The following is a 22208-nucleotide window of genomic DNA, read 5'->3' as shown; positions in this document are numbered from 1 at the left end:
ATAAACCATAATAAGGAGATGTCATATAGTACTGAAAGTAAAAAATAGTGACAGATAAATGTAATGGATATATTAAACTGTTTTAGGAGCCATTATGAACAAATTAATAATAATAACAGTTTAGAGAACAATAGTTGATAGCTTATAGAAAGATAATATACACTATAAGTTAACTAATGAACATAGAATTAGAACTGATAAGTCATTTTCACTTAAAGATTAAAAAATCAAATTAAAAATATTAAAACCAACAAGGCCCCAGGATTAGATGGCATAATACCAGAGGTGTACAAGTTAATTCCTTACAATGTATTAAAAATTTTGTTAAAAGCTTTTGAAGAAATTTAATCTACTTCCAGTGTATCCCCACCATGGAGATGTTCTCATTTCACCTATATTAAAGCAAGATAAGTATCCTAAATTATGTTCTTCATATTGTCCTATTTCACTTTTGAATGTTGATTATAAGTTATTTTTACCTATTCTAGCCAATAGGATAAATGTTATTTTGCCAGGAATAATAAATGATGATCAAACTGGATTTGTATTGAATAGGAGGGTTCAAGATAATATTATTAGACTTAATACATGGTGGTGCTGCGGTAGTGTTGTCGCCTCACATCAAGACATTGTCCCATTCGATTGGACATGCGTGAATGGGCGTACCTTCATTGAAGGTTGTGCGTCAGGGCTGGCAACTCGGCACATAAAAATCCACTGCCAATCATTAGCGGACCGGAGTTCCACTGTGGCGACCCCTAACCGGGAAAAGCCGAAAGACACAACAATGACAACAACAACATTAATACATTTTGCCAACAAAAATAAAAAAGAACTTTCAATCATAAGTTGGGATATAGCTAAATCTTTCGACTTAGTGAATTGGCTTTATTTGTATAAAGTGCTTAAAAAATACAGCTTCTCTCTGGGGTTTATAAATTTAATAAGAAAACTCTGTAATGTCTAATTTTCAGTTGTCAAGATAGGCTCCTTTCTTTCTAGATAATTTAAAATCTAAAAGGCACAAAACAAGGTTGTCCAGTCTCTCCATTGTTGTTTGCATTGATTATAGAACCCTTTATGCATGTATACCTTTAAACCCTTTTACATTAGATCAAATAAGAATATAAAGGGATTTTCAATTGATGAGAAGTATACCTCTAAAATACAGTTTTTGTTGATATTTACTATTGGTAGTATAGAATCATTGTTAAAATATATAATTAATTCTATGAATTGTTTTGAAGAGATTTCAAGCTTGACATTTAATCATTGTAAAACAAATGCATAGCTAATAATAAAAACATATTTTTTTTAAAATATATAGTAATTTTAATTAGGATAATACACAAATTGAATATATTGGAATTGTTATAACATCTAATTGTAAAGATTTAGTATTAGTAAATTATAAAAATATAATTAATATGATTAGTCAATTAACCACAAATTGGAATAAATTATTTTACACAGTAGAAGATATTCTTACATTAGTTAAAATGGTAATGTTGCAAAATGTCTTGTTTTATATTCAGTCACTAATTACAACCCTTTCCAATACTATTTTAGAGAAAATAAACTATTCTTCTTAAATTTCTGTGGTATTCAAATAAACTAAGTCTATATTTTGAATGACATACAAAAAGCTGGAAGATATTATAGGTTTACCAAATATTGAATTATATGTTAAATCAGTAATCATTAAAATAAATAGTTCAGTGGCTAAACTCTTCATATGATTCAAAATGGAAATCAATCCATGAAAGAATTGTATTTTCTACTAATAAATTTATTGTAGAATCTCATACACAACTTGTGTTTTATAAATGTTATTGGATCCTAAAATAATTTTGTATAAACAGTGGTAATAACTTTACTTCCATTCCTTTTGTCAATCATATTCTTCTCCAATTTAAGAAATATATGAATTTTAATTATAAGGTTAAAGATGTCTTATTTTTGTTTCATATAACATATACAAATGAATGTTTAGAAACATTTAATTTGAGTAAAATGTTAGAGCTTAAAGATAGCTTAATCTTTTGGCATCAGTTCCTAAATGTTAATAAAATACATTTGGCAGATTATCTTCTAGCTAAATATAGTTTAGGAAAAACATAATTGGTTGAGTTTAGAAATTTGTAAGGAATTTGTTAGTAACAAAAGTATCATTTTATTCACTTATGAAATCTGTCCCAAAAATCTTAGATTTTTTTATTCGGTATTAATAGTAATTTAATAAGTAATAAGTCATATTTATCTAAAATATATAGAACTATTAGAATAGACTTTACTTTCCTGATTTGATATTTTGGAATTATTTTACAGAATTAAATGATGACATTTTTTCAGATGTAAATAAAAAAAAATGTTGTTGAAATCTGTAGGAAAATCTAGCTTTTCACTTTATTGGAAACTATTCACATGGAAGTATTTGCAAGGAGCTATTCTAAGGCCTCATAAAGTTGCATTAATATATAAATTAAATATTAAATGCTGGAGATGTGGATAAGCATTAAATGTAGGATGGGTTCATATGGTATTAGAGTGTAGAATAAAATCACCTTTTTGGACAGAGTTTAACATTTTTACTCAAGCATTGTGGTTAGACAGATGAATTATCACTAATTTGTTTGATCTTATTTAATGCTACAGCTCTAGATTTTATCCCAACATCACAAGTGCATCTTCTTTGCTCTGTTTTAGCTATAGCTAGGAAAGTTGTCAGAAAAAATGGACGAGCAAAACTACCATAATTTATAGAATGTATACATTTAACAAAGAATTATATAAAAAAGAATTGTCAACTATAGAGATGAGAAGCCCTAATATCACTCGTTAATATATATCTTGGCAAAAGTTGAGTGATCTACTTAGAGTATTAATGGTTTGATTATGTATAAAGAAAATATTGTTATGGACTTTTGTAAATAGCTCTAATGTTTTAATAGATTTTGTTTTCATGTATTGTCAAAATGTAATAGCTGTTTAATAAAAGAGTATACCAATAACTTGCTGGTCCACAGAATGTCAGTCAGTCTGGACTAATTATTTTATGCTGCCAAGATTTGCTTTACCTTTGCTTATTCAATTGAGAGACAATTTTAGTAATGAAGTATGAGCTTTCTCCAGATAAATTGCAATTCTAACGAGTTTTTTTCCTCAGAATTAGAGAAATCCTATAACTTTAATATAAGAACTGGTAATCCTGTTTGACCCTTTATAACCTTCACATGGCTTCTTAATGGAGTTCATGATATAACAGCTTATGGATAAGTTAAGGGGACTCGCTAAATCAAAATGTACAAGAACAGATTTGTATACGCACACTGGATGAAAAAGAAAATATAAAGACATGGATGGACTTTTTCAGTGCACTGAAGTCTTAGAATCCACTAAAAATTTCCCAAGGACAATTACAGTTGAGTCCCTCCCATGTCATATTTAGCATGGAAACTTACAACCCAGCATACTTCTCAACCTCTAAGTGCAAGAGATTTGGACAAAGCCTGAAATAATGAGAGGACAAAGGCCCATAAATAGGGACAGGTTTTAAATATTGCTCTCATAAACTTAGAAAGTTGCAAGAATAGCAGGATTTACATTTTCTAAAGGATATGAAGTCTGAAACTCAAACATATGTCATTATTTAGTGAATTCAGTCCTCAGTGATATGCCAGAAAACTACAAATTTTATTAAGAACAGACCAAAAAAATATGAGGTAAAAATCTGGACATTCTGTGAAAATCTGGTTAGTTGAGAGAAATGCTACCCAGTAAGGTTGTAATTACTCTGTAACTCACCATGGTTGCATATCTGACGAAAAGGAAGGACCTGGCACATGCCTATCAATGTTACTTAAGCTGGTTTTTGTCTCTCAGCTTTTCAAAATAGAGGCTGTAGAATTGTGGAAAGATGACTGAAAAATGATTTGTAAGAAAACATTTTTCAAAAGCTATTACCTCACAAGACATGTTGGTTATATTGGAAGGAATGACCAAGGATACTTCATCCCCTTCACTAGCCCATAACAGTGGACTGGAAGAATCGAGGTCTCCTAGCAAAGCTCAGACACAGACAATGCTATTTATTGATGCATTTATTTAAATATTTGTTAATTGTGATAGTGTTCTGGATCGGCTTGTTCCGGCAAGATTAAAAAGTAACAGTAGAAGATATCATGAAATATACTTACAAATCGTACTAGAAGAAAGTAGTCATTGTATTTTTAGAAACAGCAGTGTTAAAGGGTAACCATGTGAAATGTTGTGACCTACTACATTGAGTCCCAAAATGCAGAAACTGAATAGCCAAAAGAACAGACTTACATATACTAAGTCCAAGATGCTGTTTCTCTGAATATTTCCTTTTCTCTGAGGTATGACAATCTAGGAATTGGTAGATGTAATTTCAGGATGTCTATATCAGTTTAAAGGAGAAGAGAGGTTTTTGATATTCTATTGTTTCCCGTATTTTTGGTCTGTTTTTTTTTTTTTTGGCTCATTGGCAGCACTGAGGAAGTTGAGATGGACAGAGATGACACAGAGGAAAATAAACTGCTAAGTCATGCCTTTTTAATATATGGAAGTATGAGGATCATTCTGTAAGAAGGAAAATACTCTCAGGGAAAGGAAATATGTCTAGAGTCGTAGCTGTCCTTTGACAACTGTGAGAATAAAAACATGGATAGCATTAATGTACAGAGAAATAGCCAATTACTGCAATGTAGACAAGGTAAGCATGAAAGACATCACCAGTGTCATGTCACTTATCTGTATCGCATAATTTGAATTTTTTTTGCAAGACAAATCCTGCAACTTATGGAATGAATAATAAAACAGCTAAAGCTACCTTTGTACCTCATTTCAAAGAGTAATAAAGTTCACATCCAACTGGTTTTGCTGGCTGATGGGAGATGGGAATAGGAAGGAGAGTTGGTGAGATAATTGCTTATTGGTCTTTCACAGGCAGAGGATTGTAATGTCATTCGTTCTCTTTTTCCAGAGTGTTTTCATTCCCTTTTGTCAAACCTTACTTTGTTCATGTTTATGAAATATTCAGTAAAGTCTAGTAATACAAGAGGCAAGGAAATAAAGTCATTGTCACACCACACCATGGTCCAATATTTGGTAGGCATCACAGTAACTGTCTTAAAGAAAATCATTGTCAGAACATGCCTCAGTGTCTGGTAAGTGTCAAGCCTTGCTCTGATATCAGGTAGGTTTCACAGAAGTTGTCTTTTTGTCAGCAAGTAGAATAATCGAGTCAGACTGGCTACTGTTGGGATTCTTGACAAGGGTAATCAGTGATGTTGATTTAATGTGAGTTATACAGCAGGTCTAGGGTTTGCATTATACTACACAGAACTTATAAAACTGGAATATGGCTATGATTCTATTGATTCTTTTGAAATTTAGAGGGACTCTGCTCTGTTGAATAGGCAACCAGCAAAAAGTTATGAAAAGCAATAGTAATGCAATAAACTTTATTGAAAGCTAAACTTTAATTTCCAGGATGTTCTTGATAACACATGGAGTATACTGAGGAGCCGAAAAGAAGAAATAGTACAGAACCTAACCTCTGAGACTCAGTATAACAGACTGGTACATGGCCTTGTAGAATTAGTAGATGCTGGACAAGAACAACTGTCTCAAAGTACAAAGCATCTGCCCAGGAATAAAACAGATCTGCAGAAATACCTTCAGGATTACAAGGTATAGTAACATACTTTTTAATAAGAAAGGTTGCATTGAACAAGTGTGGAGGTTGGCAGTATGGATTTTTTTTCACTTGGTTGAGTGAAAAATAGTCATTGCGTTTTTTCTGAAAAGTACATTTTCAGCTATTTAATATATGATAATACAGCATTTTGTATACTGAAAATGTGCAATGAGTGTAAAAGATCTTTAGGCTTTCAAATTATAGAGGCCATAGAATAAGAAAACATTTATAGACCAGAACATACCTCAGGCCTGTAATATTTCTTGTTTTATCATGATCAGCTATGAAAAGGTTTGCTGTGTAGGTATGTGCTTAATTTAACTTGTGGCTTAAATTATGTTACTGTAATATAAGTAGGCACAGTTGTGTCTTGATTTTTATCACACCACTTTTCTTGTTTTAAACTTCCTTGTAGTTATACTTCCAAGTTACCTTTGGAGGCAGGACTGAAACATGCAAACTTTTTGAAACAGGTGCTCTGAAATTTCTTGAACAGTGTGGCATTTGTTTATTTATGCAGATAATTGCATATGTTTTAAGTTGTGTTTCTTTACATACCATCCTTCTAAAATGTTGAGGTAGATCATTTCCTTAAAAGACCACTAGTTCAGGTGGCAATTGGCCTGTGTTAGCATTCTGGGACACTGCACGTTATCCTCTCATGTAATAACTGTTTTTTTTTATCTCTGGTGTTTCCCCTGTTAACTATTCATTCTTAGTGTTTAATTCAATAACTACTCTTGATTTTTTTCCCAGAAAGTACTATGATTTTTCCTACTAATTTAAGTATCTGCACTTGTCATTCTCTTAGAAAAAGATACAGACTATCAGGCTAATTTTACCCTTAGTCCTCCCTAATGAATACCATCCCAGGGATTCAGGAAGAACCCCACCTCTGGCAGAAGGAGCTACTGCCAAAAGGGACTGTTGTCATGATGTGGGAAAATGTCTCTGAATCACCCTTAACCACCATGAGTACAGATCAGCAATTTCCTCTTGTAGTCAACACTGGCAGCTCATGCATCGCTTTTGCAGAGGCAACCCCATCATTCACTGATCCACACACTTGTAAACATTCAGAAATGCACGCACACACACACACACACACACACACACACACACACACACACACACACACACACACACACACACACACACACACACACACCTCTTACTTACCCCCAAGTTGGCAAAACATTCCCAATGACTCGTTTTGCTTTTGCCCCTACCCTCTCAAGTCATGGCTCCTTACAGTCAGTCAGTAATGCCATATATTAGAATTTCATACTTTTTTATTGATTGCAAAGTGCACTGTGATGCTAGACCTGTGTCATCTGTTTAAGTGGGTTCCGGTAATAATTATGTATTCTCCCTGGTATCAATTAGTGTTTATCCCAGCTTAGTACCAAAACCTTCCCCCACATGGACACATCCACAATCCTCTCAACTGTCCCTGATTTTAAAGAGTGAGTTGTCATGCTCCTTTCACCAACTTGCGCCAAGTAGCATTTCTTAGAACTAGATTTAATAATGTTTATTAATGGAAGAATACCACACACACACACACACACACACACACACACACACACACACACACACACACACAGGTCTTCCCTCTGTCTTACATTTGTTGATAAAAACTTTATTTTATTGGAAGTGAATCAGCAACCCTCTGTCACTGATTTGCACAATCAGTTAAAATTCTGCTTAAACTGTAATGTCAATGTTAGTACAAGTAGGTATTGTTAGAGTGTCATTAGAAGTGCATTCTTCTTTGGCCACATAATTTTATTGGAATGACTCACTAGCCACTGGTTATCTGTTGGAGTTATACTTTGGAACTTTCCATGAGATTTTATTCATTTGGTTACTCCTTTTTCTTGGGCAAACTGCAGCCACTATTGCTGGATAATAATTGACATTGTTTTTGTGTACTTCTGAAAGACTTGTACTAATGAGGTTGAGCCTACATTACAAGAAAACTTCAAGGTCTGGAGTCTTTGCACATTTTGTCCCTACAGTTCCTGGCTCAACTGAAGAATTCTCTTATGAACATTGAAGGATGCCAGTGGAGGATATGAGCTTGGTCAGAACAATTCTGGATTTTCAGCTAGCCCCCTATGCATGCTTTCCCTTCCTAGAGTGTACAGGAATACACATACATATATACATATACGGGTGCCATTTGGAAAACTGACTTTTTAAAAAGCGGAATTTCATATGTTTGAGACTATATGGTCGACTTTCCAAAAAGGTGAAGCAATTGTACTGACATTGTGGTACAGTGGAGATTGGGGAATTTCCCCCTTCCACACTATAGTGCAATTTTGGAATTGGTATATATAATTATCAGGGGGTGTGGAGGTACAGGGGTGCTTGCCACCTTGCAAAAACAGAGTTTTATTACTGTTTTTGTTTTCACAATTACAATTATTGAGTCTTGGTCATATAGACTCAACGAGGTTCAGTTTGTTTTTCCGTAGTTGTGATGTAACAACATGGATCTATATGCACATTTATTTATATATATATATATATATATATATATATATATATATATATATATGGATATACACACACACACACACACACACACACACACACACACACACTGCACCTCCACTGGATCTGCTTAAAAGCTTCACTCCCTTTACCCAGTTGGTCCATTTATTCTATCAGACGTGGGAGCCAGGTATCACTGGACTAGGCAAGAGTCCTATGACCCATTCATTTTCGGCAGTAAGGTGTGGACCAGCTTTCAAGTCTTACAGACCCATCTACTGTCTCTGTTGGAGCTCGTCCTTGTTGTAATAGTTTTGTTGAACTCCACTAAGTTCTGTGTGCAGTGGAAAGTGTGCGCATCATGCTGACCTACCCAGCCAGTGGAACTGCCTGGGGGAAGTGTGTACTCAGTAGACCCACGCTTTGCAGATGCAACACCCAATGGTCCCTGTAATTGTTGGCTAAGTGATGAGTCAGAGCCATTGCCCCTGGATAGGGAAGCTGACACAGACCTGTCACTCCTTCTTCCTCCATTCATAGCACATACCTCTTCCACTTATTCTTGAAAGTATTTGATTACTTATATTGGTCATTTGTTCTGATACTATATTCTAATTCCTCTCCCCAAATCCTGAAGAATCATCTTCTAAAATAGATATACTTTCAAGAGTTCAAACTTGTCATGGGTGACTCTGTTCCTCTTCCAAAATAAATTCTCTTGGCAAATAGTGTCAGTGGCTCAACAGGTGGCATGCTCACATTTAGTATTAGAGGATCAGTAGGCTGTGGGTTATATTCCCACTCCAGGTGATTGTATTAATTTTCAAATTGATGACTCTGCAGTACAGCATTAGAAAGTGCTGTACTCTTGAGTGTCTGTCCTTTGGATAAGATGTTAAACTAAGGTCACATCTGCTTGAGTTGGTGGAACTCAGATGTGTAAAAAGATCCCACAGTACTTATCAAAAAGAGTAGGGGTCTGTTATTTATGTACAAAAATAGCTCTTATTTGTAAAGTATTTACATAATATACAAATGTGTTTACACAGTCAGAATTTCCTTTACAATCATGCTAAATGTTTATCCCTGTTAGACACCCACTCCTTTTTCCATAGCCACCATCTTATTTTACTTAATATCTTTGCTAAAATCTATTTACCATTAAACATAATTTCATTTATTCTTTTATTCCATATAACCCATATAACATAAAATAACTTTTTATCTATTATTTTAACATATTCTTTACTTCTGTTGTTATAATATCCATATTTGATCATATCCATGTTTATTATCCACTTCTTTTATATCTTCAAAAAATCTTTTACACATAGTTTCCCCCATATTTTTTACTTTTTTACATTTCAAAAACACATATTCCATAGTTTCTTCTTCTTGACAATATAAACATAATCTATTATTTTTCTTTTTATATGGCATATTTCCTTTTACTGACAATTTATCTATTACCCGTTACCACACAAAAAATCTTGACATTCTACTTTCTGATTACAGCATTTGTTTCTTATTTTTATAGCTTTAATTTTTTCATCTGTAAGATTTTCCTGTGGTTTTATGCAGTAATGTTTTATCATTACATTCTTATACCATACTTTTCTATCTTTTTCTTTATCATCAGTTTTTATTTTCCACAAAAATATTTTTCTTGGTAACATTTTATTTCCTCACTTGTACACTCTTTTTCTCTGTCACCTCACAGTAAGACGTCGTCCTGTTCGATTCTCAGTTAAAGCGTCTTCAGTGTGGAGACATGCGTGAATGGGTGTACCTTTGTTGAAGGCTGTGTATCAGGCCTGGCAAGTCGGTAAGTAAAAATCTACTGCCAATCATTAGTGGACCGGTGTTCCGCTGTGGCGACCCCTAACCGGGAAAAGCCGAAAGATACAACAACAACTGATTTTTTTTTACCATACCCCAAAATGTATCATACTTCTATTTATATAGTTTTACTACTAATCTGACCTCTTTTTCATTTATCCACTTTAACACTTTGTACAAATTTAATGAAGCAGCATATACCACTGGGTTAATTAACTCTAATCCTTCTCCTCTTTTATTTACATACAAAACTCACCTTTTTACTGGGTTTAATTTAGAACCCCATATAAATGAAAAAAAAAGATTTGCAATAATTCCTTTTCATATACTGCTGGCAACATAAATACACCTGCTAATCATAATCTCAAAATACTGAAATCTCGAATTTCAGTATCCTGAGACCATGAAGCCGAAAATCCATAAAGACGAAACCCCAGAAGCTCAAAATTTAAAATTGTGACTTCTAAACAAAACATACCACACACACAGACACAAACATACACCTTCCTACACATACACAGACACAAACACTGCACCCCCCACACCCCCTACTTAAATATGCTAACTCCGATGTCGCACTACACAAACACATAAAAACACCACTACACAAGCTACATTCCCCTCTCACACACACATCACACTAGCAAAACACACAGACATACACTAAAGCCTCTACCCAATACCCGTAAAACACAGATACTTACCTACATCTCCAACCATCCACTCACACACCACAACACCAGAACCACTAATTCAAAATCTCAGAACTTTGAGATTTTGAATTTCGCGCTTCTGGGGTTTCGGTATTCTGCCCTTTTACCTTTCTAGTCTCGGGCTGCTGAAATTCAGGAGTTCAGTAGTTTGAGATCCTGAAGGGAAATCATTATTTTCCCCATCAGTACTGAATTTATCAAATAAGCCCTTTTTTGTGAATGATAATTTATACGTTCTCCAGAAAAGATCTTTTTGCTGTATTTCTTCTATTGTTTTTTTTTTCCCACTAAATTCTGCTTGCATCTTTATTCCCAAATTTTATACCTAACACAGAAATTTCATTCATTGTAAAATATATACCCCCAATCTTTACAATATCACCTAAATCTTTACTTTACTCTTTATTTAAAGCCATCCCTGTCATCTCTAGACAGTCATTTGTACAAAGTATTACTTCTTTTATCCATTTTTTTTTGCAATTATTATGCCATCTGGGGCTGCGGTAGCGTTGTCGCCTCATAGCAAGATGTTGTCCCGTTCGATTCTCAGCTAGAGCATCTTCTGTGTGGAGGCATACGTGAATGGGGCGTGCCTTCGTTGAAGGTTGTGCGTCAAGGCTGGTAACCCGGTACGTAAAAATCCACTACCAATCATTAGCAGACCGGAGTTCCGCTGTGGCGACCCCTAACCAGGAAAAGCCAAAAGACACAAACAAACAATGTCATCTGCATATGTTAACAGAACTGGAATTCTTAACCCTTCAGGTGTTATATTCCCTGCCTCCTCCATTGTCTAACTTATTTCACATACTATCACATTCATAACTAATGCAAAGAATGTACAACTCATTGGGCATCCATGTCTTACACCATCTTCATATGTACCTCTTGGCTTAACTAGTCATTTACAAGTTTTTTACCTTATTTATTGCTATATGCTGACCTACATAATTTCCTAACTTTCTCAATTATATATTATGTTCTTTCATTATTACACATAAGATTTCATGTCCAATTGTGTCAAAGGCCTTATTAAGGTTTCCTATCATGATTTTTGGTTCTCCTTTTCTGTTCATAATATCATCCACAGTTTCTCTATCATTAATAACTCTTGACAGCCCTTCTCCTTTATACTATATATGTTTTCTTCCATAATATTTTCCATTTTAGTTTCAAATCTCTGTTGTATTATTTTCATAAAGATCTTGTACTCATTATTATTCAATACTAGTCGTCTTCAGTTTTTTTAATTCTCATCTGTCTTCCTTCTTCCATATGAATTTAAGTATTCCACTAGATAATTCTTTATACATAAAACCTTCATTTAAGCATTCATTCAAAATCTTTAAAAAATATATATATTTTGCCTGTCCTTTAAATTTTTATATATTTCATAATATTCTATCTGGTTCTGCAGCTGAATCTGCCTGCCCTGATACTTTACTTAGCTCATTTAAAGAAATCTCCTTTTCCAGCTCTTTATTCTTTTTTTCTGTTAACTTTTTTTTTTTTACTTTCCATGTTTTTTTCACTACCTTTTTTTTCCCTTTAAACATCGTTTTTACATATTGTACTACACTATTCATAATGTTTTCACAACTTCTTTCTCTTTCTGTTTTTACATTTTATGTCTCTCATTACACTATCATTTTCCTTTACTAGTCTGCTTAAGTAACTTAATATTCTCTTTTTTCTTGTAAAAAATATCTTTGCTCGTATAACAATTCTTGTATTTTTTTTTGAGTTCTTTCATATAATTATTTTTCTTTGTCAAAGTACTTTCTAGCATTATGTTTTAAAGCTTCCAATGCATCATTGTATGCTTCTTATATTTTTCATTCTCTACTTTTCTCACATCATATTGCCACTGTAAAAAAAACATTTTTTATATTTTTCTCTTAATATCATCCACCATTCAGACCAGTTTTTTAAAAAAATGTTTGGATGGTAATATGATCTTTCCATAACTGTATTACTAATCTCTTTCCTTCTTCATTGCTTGCTTTCTCAGTTATCCTTTTTATTCCCTTGCCTATTTTTATATATTCAAATAAATCTCCACAGTTCCAATTGTAAATGTAATAAATCCAATACGCAGTTCAAATGACAATAAAACACTCAATATTTATTAAAACAAAAAACAACCGGTAAGCACTTTCATTCACAAAGAACTTCTTCAGCCCTGGTTGTCACACATGCAAAATTCACATTTATAGTTTGCTCAAGTCACATGACCCAAAACATTAGCAGTGTTTTAACCCTTTCTTACATAACACTGCTTTAAAGTTTTCCATATCATTCATACCTGGACCTGCACCTGTGTTTAGCCTCACTTGCCAAGCATATTCTTTCCAGTTTAAATCCACTTCTGCATCCCATCTCTTGTCTGCATTTGAAACTTGGTCAATAACAGTAAAACTGAAACCCACTTTAACTCTGTTATGACAGTTAACAACATGTATTGCTAGGGCATTAGTTACATCCAGTTTTTCAACTGCCCTCAGGTGCTCATAAATTCTGCAACGGAAGCTACGCATAGTTCTTCCTATGTAAAATTCATTGCAAGAATGACATAATACTAGATACACAATGAATTTAGACTTGCAATTGTAATTCCCCTTGATATTAATAGTAAAGTCCCGAGCCTTTACTACTATTTTGTTCCCCAGTACCAAAAACTTACAATAATTGCAGTCTTCACATCTTGACATCCCATTATAAGTAATAGGAGTATTACATTTTTTGATTTCTAAAAAATCCTTAAGACTTTTCCCTTTTTTGTGACAAAAGTAGGACTCTCATATAAAAAAGCACCTAACTCTTGGAAATTCTTCAGAAATTTCCAATTATTTGCGATAATTGCTTAATACTGTACATATCTACTGAATTTTCCAGTGTACAACTCAGATTATAATCTACTCCTTCACTATTTCTTCCATCATCCTTTATTGTCCCTTTCTTCCTCACAGCTTTAATTTTCTCTGTTGCTTCATTATTACCCCAATAGGGTAACCCCTGATTATTTTTTTTCTTAACATCTCACATTCTTCCAAAAAATATTCATCTTCATCAGTGAGTCTATTTATTCTATCAAGCTGACCAAACACAATGTTATTTTTCAAGCTCACACTGTGTAAACTGCTATATTCCAAGTATCTGTTACTCTGGATATCTTTTTTTTAAATTTTAACCAAGATCCCCCCCCCTTCTTGTACACAGTCAGATCCAGGTAATTCACACTAATTCTGCTTCTGTTAAAAGAAAACTTTAAATAACTTGTAACACAATTTAAATATTCACAGAATTTCAACAATTCTGACTCAGAACCTTCCCATAAAAAAAAAAACAAGTCATCAAAAAGCGTTTGTAAAAGTAAATATTGCTAGCAAACGTAGAATTAAAAATAAATTATCTTTCCCAGCTAGTCATGAACAAATTGGCATAGCCCAGGGCCATAGCTGCCCCCATAGCCACACCTTTATTTTGTTTAAAAAAGCTATTGTGAAAGCTAAAAAAAATGTAAGACAATATTACATCTAAAATTCAGCCAACAGACTAATTTCCTCACCATTAAAATCAGGACAACCCCACAGCACTCCTGTAACACTCTCAATTATTTCTTCATTGTGAATTACAGTGTACAATGAACATACATCAACAGTTACTAACCATGTATTATCTCTCAGGGAAACATTCTTCACACTTTTTTAAAATTAAATGAATCCTTAATATATGATTCAGCAGAAATAATTTTTTTTTTACAAGCATCTATCTACATAGATTGCCATGGACTCCATTTTACTGTCACCATTGGCCACTATAGGCCTAAAATTTGGTGAATCCAAGCTCTTATGTATTTTGGGAAGGCTGAAAAACCTTCCCACCTTGGGTGTATTCACACAAAAGTTACCAGCCAACTCATTGCTGATTCTTCCTTAAACTAACTACTCTTCAGTCATTGAGTTTATGAAATTAAAACTTTTATCTATATCAATCCAATTCACTTCTGCATAAAAGTCAGCATCAGACAATAACTCATAGATTCTATTTTTATAAAAAAAAACTATAGTCCATGACTACTACTGCATTACCTTTCTCAGCCTTAGTGATATAAATATCTTTATCATCCACTTATAACTGCAAAGCATCCTTCTCAGTCTTAGTCATATTATAAATACAATTTTTGTTGTGTTTATTCAACAATTCCCTGACTTCTTTTTCACATGTAAGCAAAAATGCTTCTAACTCTGGCCTTAAGAGGGGATTAAAAACACTTGTTTTTTTTTAAAACAATGTTGTTTACATGCCCTGCCTTGAAAAAGACATTTCAAATAAATTTTCCACACAAACCCCTTAAAGCATTTATCACAGACACAATATTTGCCCTTGACAATGGCACAAAATTAAGTCCTTTACTGAGAACATTTATTTGTTCTATATTAAGTGCCACTGCGGACAAATTCACTATTTTAAAATTTTAATAAATATTGAGTGTTTTATTACTGCGGTGTTGGTGCTGCAGTAGCGTTGTCGCCTCATAGCAAGATGTTGTCCTGTTCGATTCTCAGCTAGAGCGTCTTCTGTGTGGAGGCATACATGAATGGGGCGTGCCTTCGTTGAAGGTTATGCGTCAAGGCTGGTAACCCGGTACGTAAAAATCCACTACCAAGCATTAGCGGACCGGAGTTCCACTGTGGCGACCCCTAACCGGGAAAAGCCAAAAGACACAAGCAAATCGAGTGTTTTATTGTCATTCGAACTGCGTATTGGATTTATTATATTTTTATATATTCCTTATTTTCTTTCATCTCTAGCCATATTGCTAGATGATCAGAAAGTCCTGTTTCAACTGCATCCCTTCTCCTATAACTAAACTTTCTGATACCTTAAAATAATATATGCATACCCCTTTTGTGAGTCCATGAATTTTTGTCCCAAAGTTTTAACTTACCACATCTTATAACTTGTACAATTTGTCTTATATCATCTCCTTTCTTTTTACGCTTGCCTGTTAAAAGTCTGTTGTTATTATAATGCTCATATTTATCACTACATAGTCTAAAATCTGATGAAATAAGCTTCCCTTTTCTTTACAGTTATTATAAGCATATACTGTTATAATTCTGTATACTTGTTCTTTCCATTTCAAATCTACAATGGTCATTCTTCTCATTTTTGCTAAAGTTGCATATCGCTATTCCAGAATATCTCTCATTTCCCAAATTCCTGATTATCTTCCCTTCCCATAGTTTCTCTATTTGTAATCTTTTTTCATTTGTTAAAAATCTCATGTCTTCTAATATAATTACAGCTACATCATATGTATTACACCACTGCAAAATAACCATCCTTCTTACTCCATTCTTAATACTATTCACATTTACAGAAAGCACTTTAAAATGTTCTTTTCCCTTTTCGTTCATGGTTTTGTAAGTTCATAACTAATTATTAGGCTAGCTTTCCTAACAGGCCATTGTAAGCCTAGCCACTTTCCTTCTCAAAGGTAAGAATCAAACAGTGTACGTTGTGTTTGTGTGTCAAACAATGTAACCATTATACCAAACCCCAATCTTTAACTGTATATGTTTTTTTCATGCATTTTCTTTCTTTCTTTTTTTTCTTTTGCACTTATCTCTTTAAATTTTCTTTTTCTGTCTTTTACCAATAAAATTCTTTCCCCATTTTACTACCTCCCAGTTTGTCTTCTTCATCACTTATTTCAGAACCTTTTTCTGTATTTTCTTTATTATTTTTTTTCCTCGTCTTATTTTTCTTTTATTTCAATTTCTTCTCTTTGTTTTCTTCTTTTACTTTTTCCTTACTGTTATGTTCATTTTTTGCAATACATTCATGAATATCTAATATTGTTACATTTATAACATTTCAATTTGCATTTTTTGCATCATGCCTGTCTCCCCACAAATATAACATTTTCTTTTGTTACAGTTATTTAACAAATATCCTTCTTTTCCACACAAAAAAAGCATGTTTTGGGTTATCCCCAGTATTTTACAACACCCGTATTCCCCGCCACATTTATCATGCTTGGTATATGTATATTTTTTCCTCTTTCCATTGTAAACACTTTATTACATTCCCGGTCATGAGTCCGTAAACTCCTTTTATCATAAACCTTGCAATGTCCAGTAATTCTTTTCAAAAGTCCTTTCAAAGTCTCTCTTTCTACATCTGTTTGAAATAGTATATGAAAGCTTCTGTTTCCGTGTTAAATGCTTTTATCACATAAAGACTTCATGGGTTACAGGCTTTCTTCTTTTCATATTCTACAAGAAAATTTTCCTTTGAAAAAACAGTCTTAAATATAATGTTACAATATGTTTCTTTGTTAGTAAGAATAAATGTTCTTACCTGATGTACTTTTACACCCAAAGGAGCTATTAAATTGTCCCACACTTCCTATCTGTCCATTTCTTTGTCTTCTTTACTTTGAATCCTTGCCACATACTTCCATTGTTCACTTTCTTCTGCCTTCTTTGCTGCTACTCCACTTTTTCCTTCTTTTACTTTCTCTGCATATGTTTTCTTTTCCACCTCACCATCATTTTTCAGGGTTGTGTCTGCATCCTCCTTTTGTATTTTCTCCATAGTGTCCCGTCAGGAAACATCTTCATTTTCTGTCTCACTCTGCACCACCATTTCTTTAAGTAAGTCATCCTGCAACCCTCCCAACTGGAGGATTGTAATTAGATGTCTATCATTTGCTGACTCATAGGATCATAGGAGGTCACTTGGCTATTGACCCAGAGGTCATTTCCAGCCTAGTCATTTCATCTCACTGTAATACCATAGATACTCTAGTCAGTACCCATTATTGTATTTAGTAATACCTGCCCATGTCCAGGAGGGTTGTGGGCACTATCCCCAGTAAGAATTTATGTGTGCGATTGTGTGGACTTGAGGGTTAGGGCGGGGTAGGTGAGTTAGGGTGCAGGTGAAGTGAGTGTGTGATAGTGACGTACCTTAGGGTTAAGGTAAGTGGATAGTTAGTGGTGTGTGTATAGTTTAATGTAGGGTTAGGTGTAAGATTTTAGGTGTATGTGTGTGGATTGCTGTTTGTTTGGTGTGCTTGTGTTGTGTGTATGTGTTTTGGAACAGCAAATTTTTTCCCTAGGAAAAAATTTGTTGTTCTGTATGTTCGATGTTGTCAGCTTTCACTAAATAGGGTTCGATATTAGAACATTCGAACTTTTGAAACTTCGATGTTCTAATATAGACCTTTTTAGGCTACATACATAGCTGTAAAAGACCTTATGGTTTTCTTTGGAAAACTACTAGGTTTTTCTCAACGTTACCCTTTGAGGATTTGACATGTCTTATTAGCCTGTTGAGGCTTATTTTTACTTGGGGCTCTAGCTTTGATTCCATCTGGAACAGCCAAGTCTATACACTTATACAAGTGATTGTACAGGGCTTCATTGTAAGCTTTGGTGTAGTTACCACTTCCAGCTGGTGGTGTGGCTTGGAATGCGTTTATACCTTCCTCTAGAAGGGTATAGTTTGCTTTGGTGAAGCTTTTTTAGTCTGACTTCACCCTTTGTGAGCTCTGGTGTTAGTGCCAGTTTGAAGGCAACTGATTTGTGGTCAGATTTAACTAATGAGGGTCCGACAGTTGCGGTGGTGCATCTGTTTGTCATGTGAGTGAGGACCAGATCTAGTATGTTTGTTCCTCTTGTTGGGATTTGCACAATTTGTTCCAGGGCATTTTAGTTTACAAAATCAACAAACTTTTGTGCAAGTTAGTTATGGCTTGAGTAGGTTTCCCAGTTGATGGTGGGATAATTGAAATCCCCCATGTCCAGAGTGTTTGGCAATGTTTGAACTGACTCTAGTTTGGTCAAGTAGGCTTCATGCACATCATGATGCATGGAGGGGGATCTATAACTAGTTGTGACTTGAATAGGGGTCTTATCCACAGTAATCTGAACTTGGAATAACTCCATGGAGTTTTCCAGTATAACTAGTTGGGAGGTGAACTTATCCCTAATATAGATAGAAACACTGCCTTCTTTAGTTCTCACACATTCACCTTGTGGTCTGATGGTGTGGAAGGTATTACCGGCCTGCAAGGCTAGAGTACTCTCTGAAGCCTTGAACCAGGTTTTTGTGACTGCATAGACATCTACATCTTCTAGTGATAGAAGTGCTTCCAGGGTGTGCAGTTTTTGCTTTAAGCTCCTAGTGTTTAGCAGCATAACCCTTATTTTGCTATCATTGGCAATTTTCATGTCGGCTATTTTGTTTCTGAGACCTTGCCTAAAAAAAGACAGTATGGGGAGGCAAGAGCCTTTGCCAGCCAGTGGTGTCAGGTGCAAACTCTCTCTGGCAAAGCAGTGAGGTTTGTTGACCTTGTCAGCCCAGGCTGACAGAAACTGGATCCCCTTTGAATGACACCAAAAACTAGCCAATTATTGAAACTGATTATTTTTGTTTATACTGTGGCATCATTCTAGGTGAGGGTAGTATGCTGCTCAAGGCTAGGGACATACCTGAGAGCTGAATAATATCTCTTTTCATATAGTCCTGTGAGGTACATCTCATAGGTTCATAGGTAGGTACTAGGCTATTGGCCCTAGGGCCTATACAAGCCTAGCCAAAAAGGTACCCTGGCTTTTGCCAACCAAGAAAATTATTTTCCTGTGCCCCTGTTGAGCAGAGCCCCAGAGGTGATCCCTGAGGTGAATTTCCTATTTCCCATCCAGTCATCAAGATTTTTCTTGAAGAGTGCTAATGAGGAGCTTTGTTTGATATAGATAGGTAGTTTGTTCTAGAGTATGGGAAGTCTCTGGAACAGAAATCTATCCCTCCAGCATGTTCTGTTTATTGTGGTGACAAGGTTTTGGTCCCTAGACCGTGTAGCTCAGAGGGATTGGGATTTCTTTAAGTGGAGCATGTCCAACAGCTCTGGTTTTGACATAGCTTTGTATGTCAGGCAGAGTTCGCCTCTGAGTAGGCGATATGCAATGGAGTAAAGCTGGAGTTTTTTGAAACGGTCTGCGTAGGGCATCTGTTTGAGGCTGGTAGTCCTCTTTGTGAGGTATTTCTGCAGCCTTTCCAGTTGTAGTAGATGTCTTGTGAGGTACATACCAAAAGGGGCACTGTACTTTATAATGGGTCTAATGAGTGATGAGTAGAGGGGAACAATTACCTCTTTTTTTCCTGGATGAGAAACCTTTTGTGATGAGGTGTCCCACATAGAAGGATTTCCTGACTACTGTGGTGATGTGATTATCAAAGGAGAGACTGTCTCAGGTTGTTCACTCCAACATGAGCTATGATGGAGTCATAATGGTACTTGTTGCCAAGAAAACTGAGTGCCTGCATGATCGGACATATCCTGGCACCGGACAGGCAGCTGACTGCGACTTTCTCCTTATCTAACTGGGTGAGTGGGACATCCATGTGTCTCACTATGGATTCTCCATTGACAAGAAAATTTGGTTTTTGAGTGTTACACCTTAAGGGTTGGTAGGTGAGACACTAGTGTTGCTGTGTGTCTTGGGTGCTGTGGGAACTGTGCTAGTTGTAGAACTCTTATGTTTTTGGAGGTCTCTGGTGTTTAGGTAAGTTTTTTGCAAGAATCTCCATGTATGTAGATTTATGTGTTGGATGCATACTGTATGTATGAGTAGTGATGGGGTGAGTTCACAACCTCTTCTGTGTTACTGTTTTGAGTGCGAGAGAGCAGGGATTCAATATTCTTAGTGTAGATACATCTCTTGCACTCTGTACTAGAATGAGTTATTAGTAGAGGAGTGTCAGTGTACATGAGGCAGTTGGGACACTGCCTCAGGAGACCCAAGTCAACAAGGCTGGCAGGAGAAACAAGGGTAGTCCAACTGTCCATAATGCTAGGTTTGAAGAACTGTTATCACAAAGAGGGTGCTTTCAGAACTGATCAAAGAGGTGCTCTATAGATGGGTATTTCTGACGGGGTTTTTGGTTGGTGGTTTAATAGGTCACAGCTCACTAGCAGTAATTCTTAGACCAGAAGTGTACTAAAGGTGAGGACTACACTAATGTACTATAGCTGTATCTAAATGAAAAATTGTCAAAATTATCTCTCCGTCTATGCCTCACAATTGCATGGCAGTGCTCGGCACTATAGGGCTTAAATATCAGAAGCTAAAAACTTTTAAAAAAACTCAAAAGAACCAATGAGGGTGCTTACTCCAAGTGCTAGACCAGTCACCCTTCACCAGACAGATTCCAGTCAGCACACTTCTCTCACAAGGGTGCAGAAGGGCCCCTGCCAATCAAAGATGGCTTAGAAAATGTGCTCAGAATACAACATCCACTACAAACAGATCCAGATGCAAACCTATATCTGGACTATGCTACAGTTACTAGCTGCGCTAATTTAGATGGGAAACACTAGAAAATGTTTGAAACAGTAGAAAAACAGCAGTGAGACACTAAATAACGTTTTAAACAGCCAAAAAACATCAGGAAGACACTAAAGAATGTTTTAAACAGTAAACAAATTGGCTATTTAAAACACTGCTTGGTGGGAAAACAGAACATACACAACAAATGCTTTGCAAACAGTGAAAAGTAACAATTATTTTGCAAACAGTGAAAATAGCAACAAAATCTAATTTAACAAGCACAGTAAGGCAGACAAATGCAGTACAAACAGTGCAGTTTAGTCTACAGTATTAAAAACAGTTTTAAATAGGCAGAGTACAATAAAAAGTGCTGTAAATAGTATAATCAAGCAAAAAAAACAGGCAACTTATGTTTTTGGGAAGCTCAAAAGCCTCCAGTTGTCTGGTATCTCAGGTCAGAGTTGTGGCTGGTAGCCCACCTCAGTTCAGCTCCATCAAAGAGATTTCTTTGAAATATTTCCTCAGAATCCTACACACATTCTCTGGTCTTGGTATTTGTTGCTTTCTCTGTCGTTTCTTTCACTTCTCCATCATCTCCTTCTCTCTCCATCTGCCTCCCTTTTTCTCTGGACAACCTCTGCGCCTTGAACAGAAACAGGAAGTACTCCTCCAAATATTTCCCACTCACAGCAATGATGAGTAGAGGAAGTTTCTCCACTGGCTTTGCCAAATTTCCCCTAGTAGTATAAAATCCACCTTGGGTCTCCCCTGAAAAGAGGCAACTAGCCTAGTGGGTTTAACCCCATCAATTAAAAATAAGGAAAGAAAATAAATGCATTGCTGTTCCACATAACTGATCACCTGAACCAGAAACATTGGAGGCACAGTACTCAAAATTAAGGAAAATCTCAGTGCTACTAGCTTAACACTCTTCTTTAGAAATAACAACACTGATTCAGCTTAGGTTGTTATAAAAATTTACTGGGTATAAAACTAGCCTCATTGTAAACTCTACCTACAGCTTCCTTCCTTCACCTCTTCAAGTCACTACTATGCAGTTTGTTTCTTTGATGAACGAAAAGCAAC

At 35.2% G+C, this 22208-nt stretch overlaps 1 protein-coding gene across 1 annotated transcript in view; it reads left to right on the top strand.

The window, feature by feature from the left end:
• SYNE2 (spectrin repeat containing nuclear envelope protein 2) overlaps positions 1–22208 on the top strand; it is a 3814665-nt gene that overhangs the window by 2831124 nt on the left and 961333 nt on the right. Inside the window, exon 95 of the mRNA XM_044073561.1 lies at positions 5515–5715. Within this exon, the coding sequence (XP_043929496.1) occupies positions 5515–5715 (201 nt within the window). The remainder of the gene's footprint in view (positions 1–5514; positions 5716–22208) is intronic.

The sequence above is a fragment of the Protopterus annectens genome, chromosome 6.part0, assembly GCF_019279795.1.
Source record: "Protopterus annectens isolate FY-2018-M chromosome 6.part0, PAN1.0, whole genome shotgun sequence".
Taxonomy (NCBI): domain Eukaryota; kingdom Metazoa; phylum Chordata; order Ceratodontiformes; family Protopteridae; genus Protopterus; species Protopterus annectens.
Note: the sequence above shows the minus strand (reverse complement) of the source record. Positions and strands in the feature narration are given on the sequence as shown.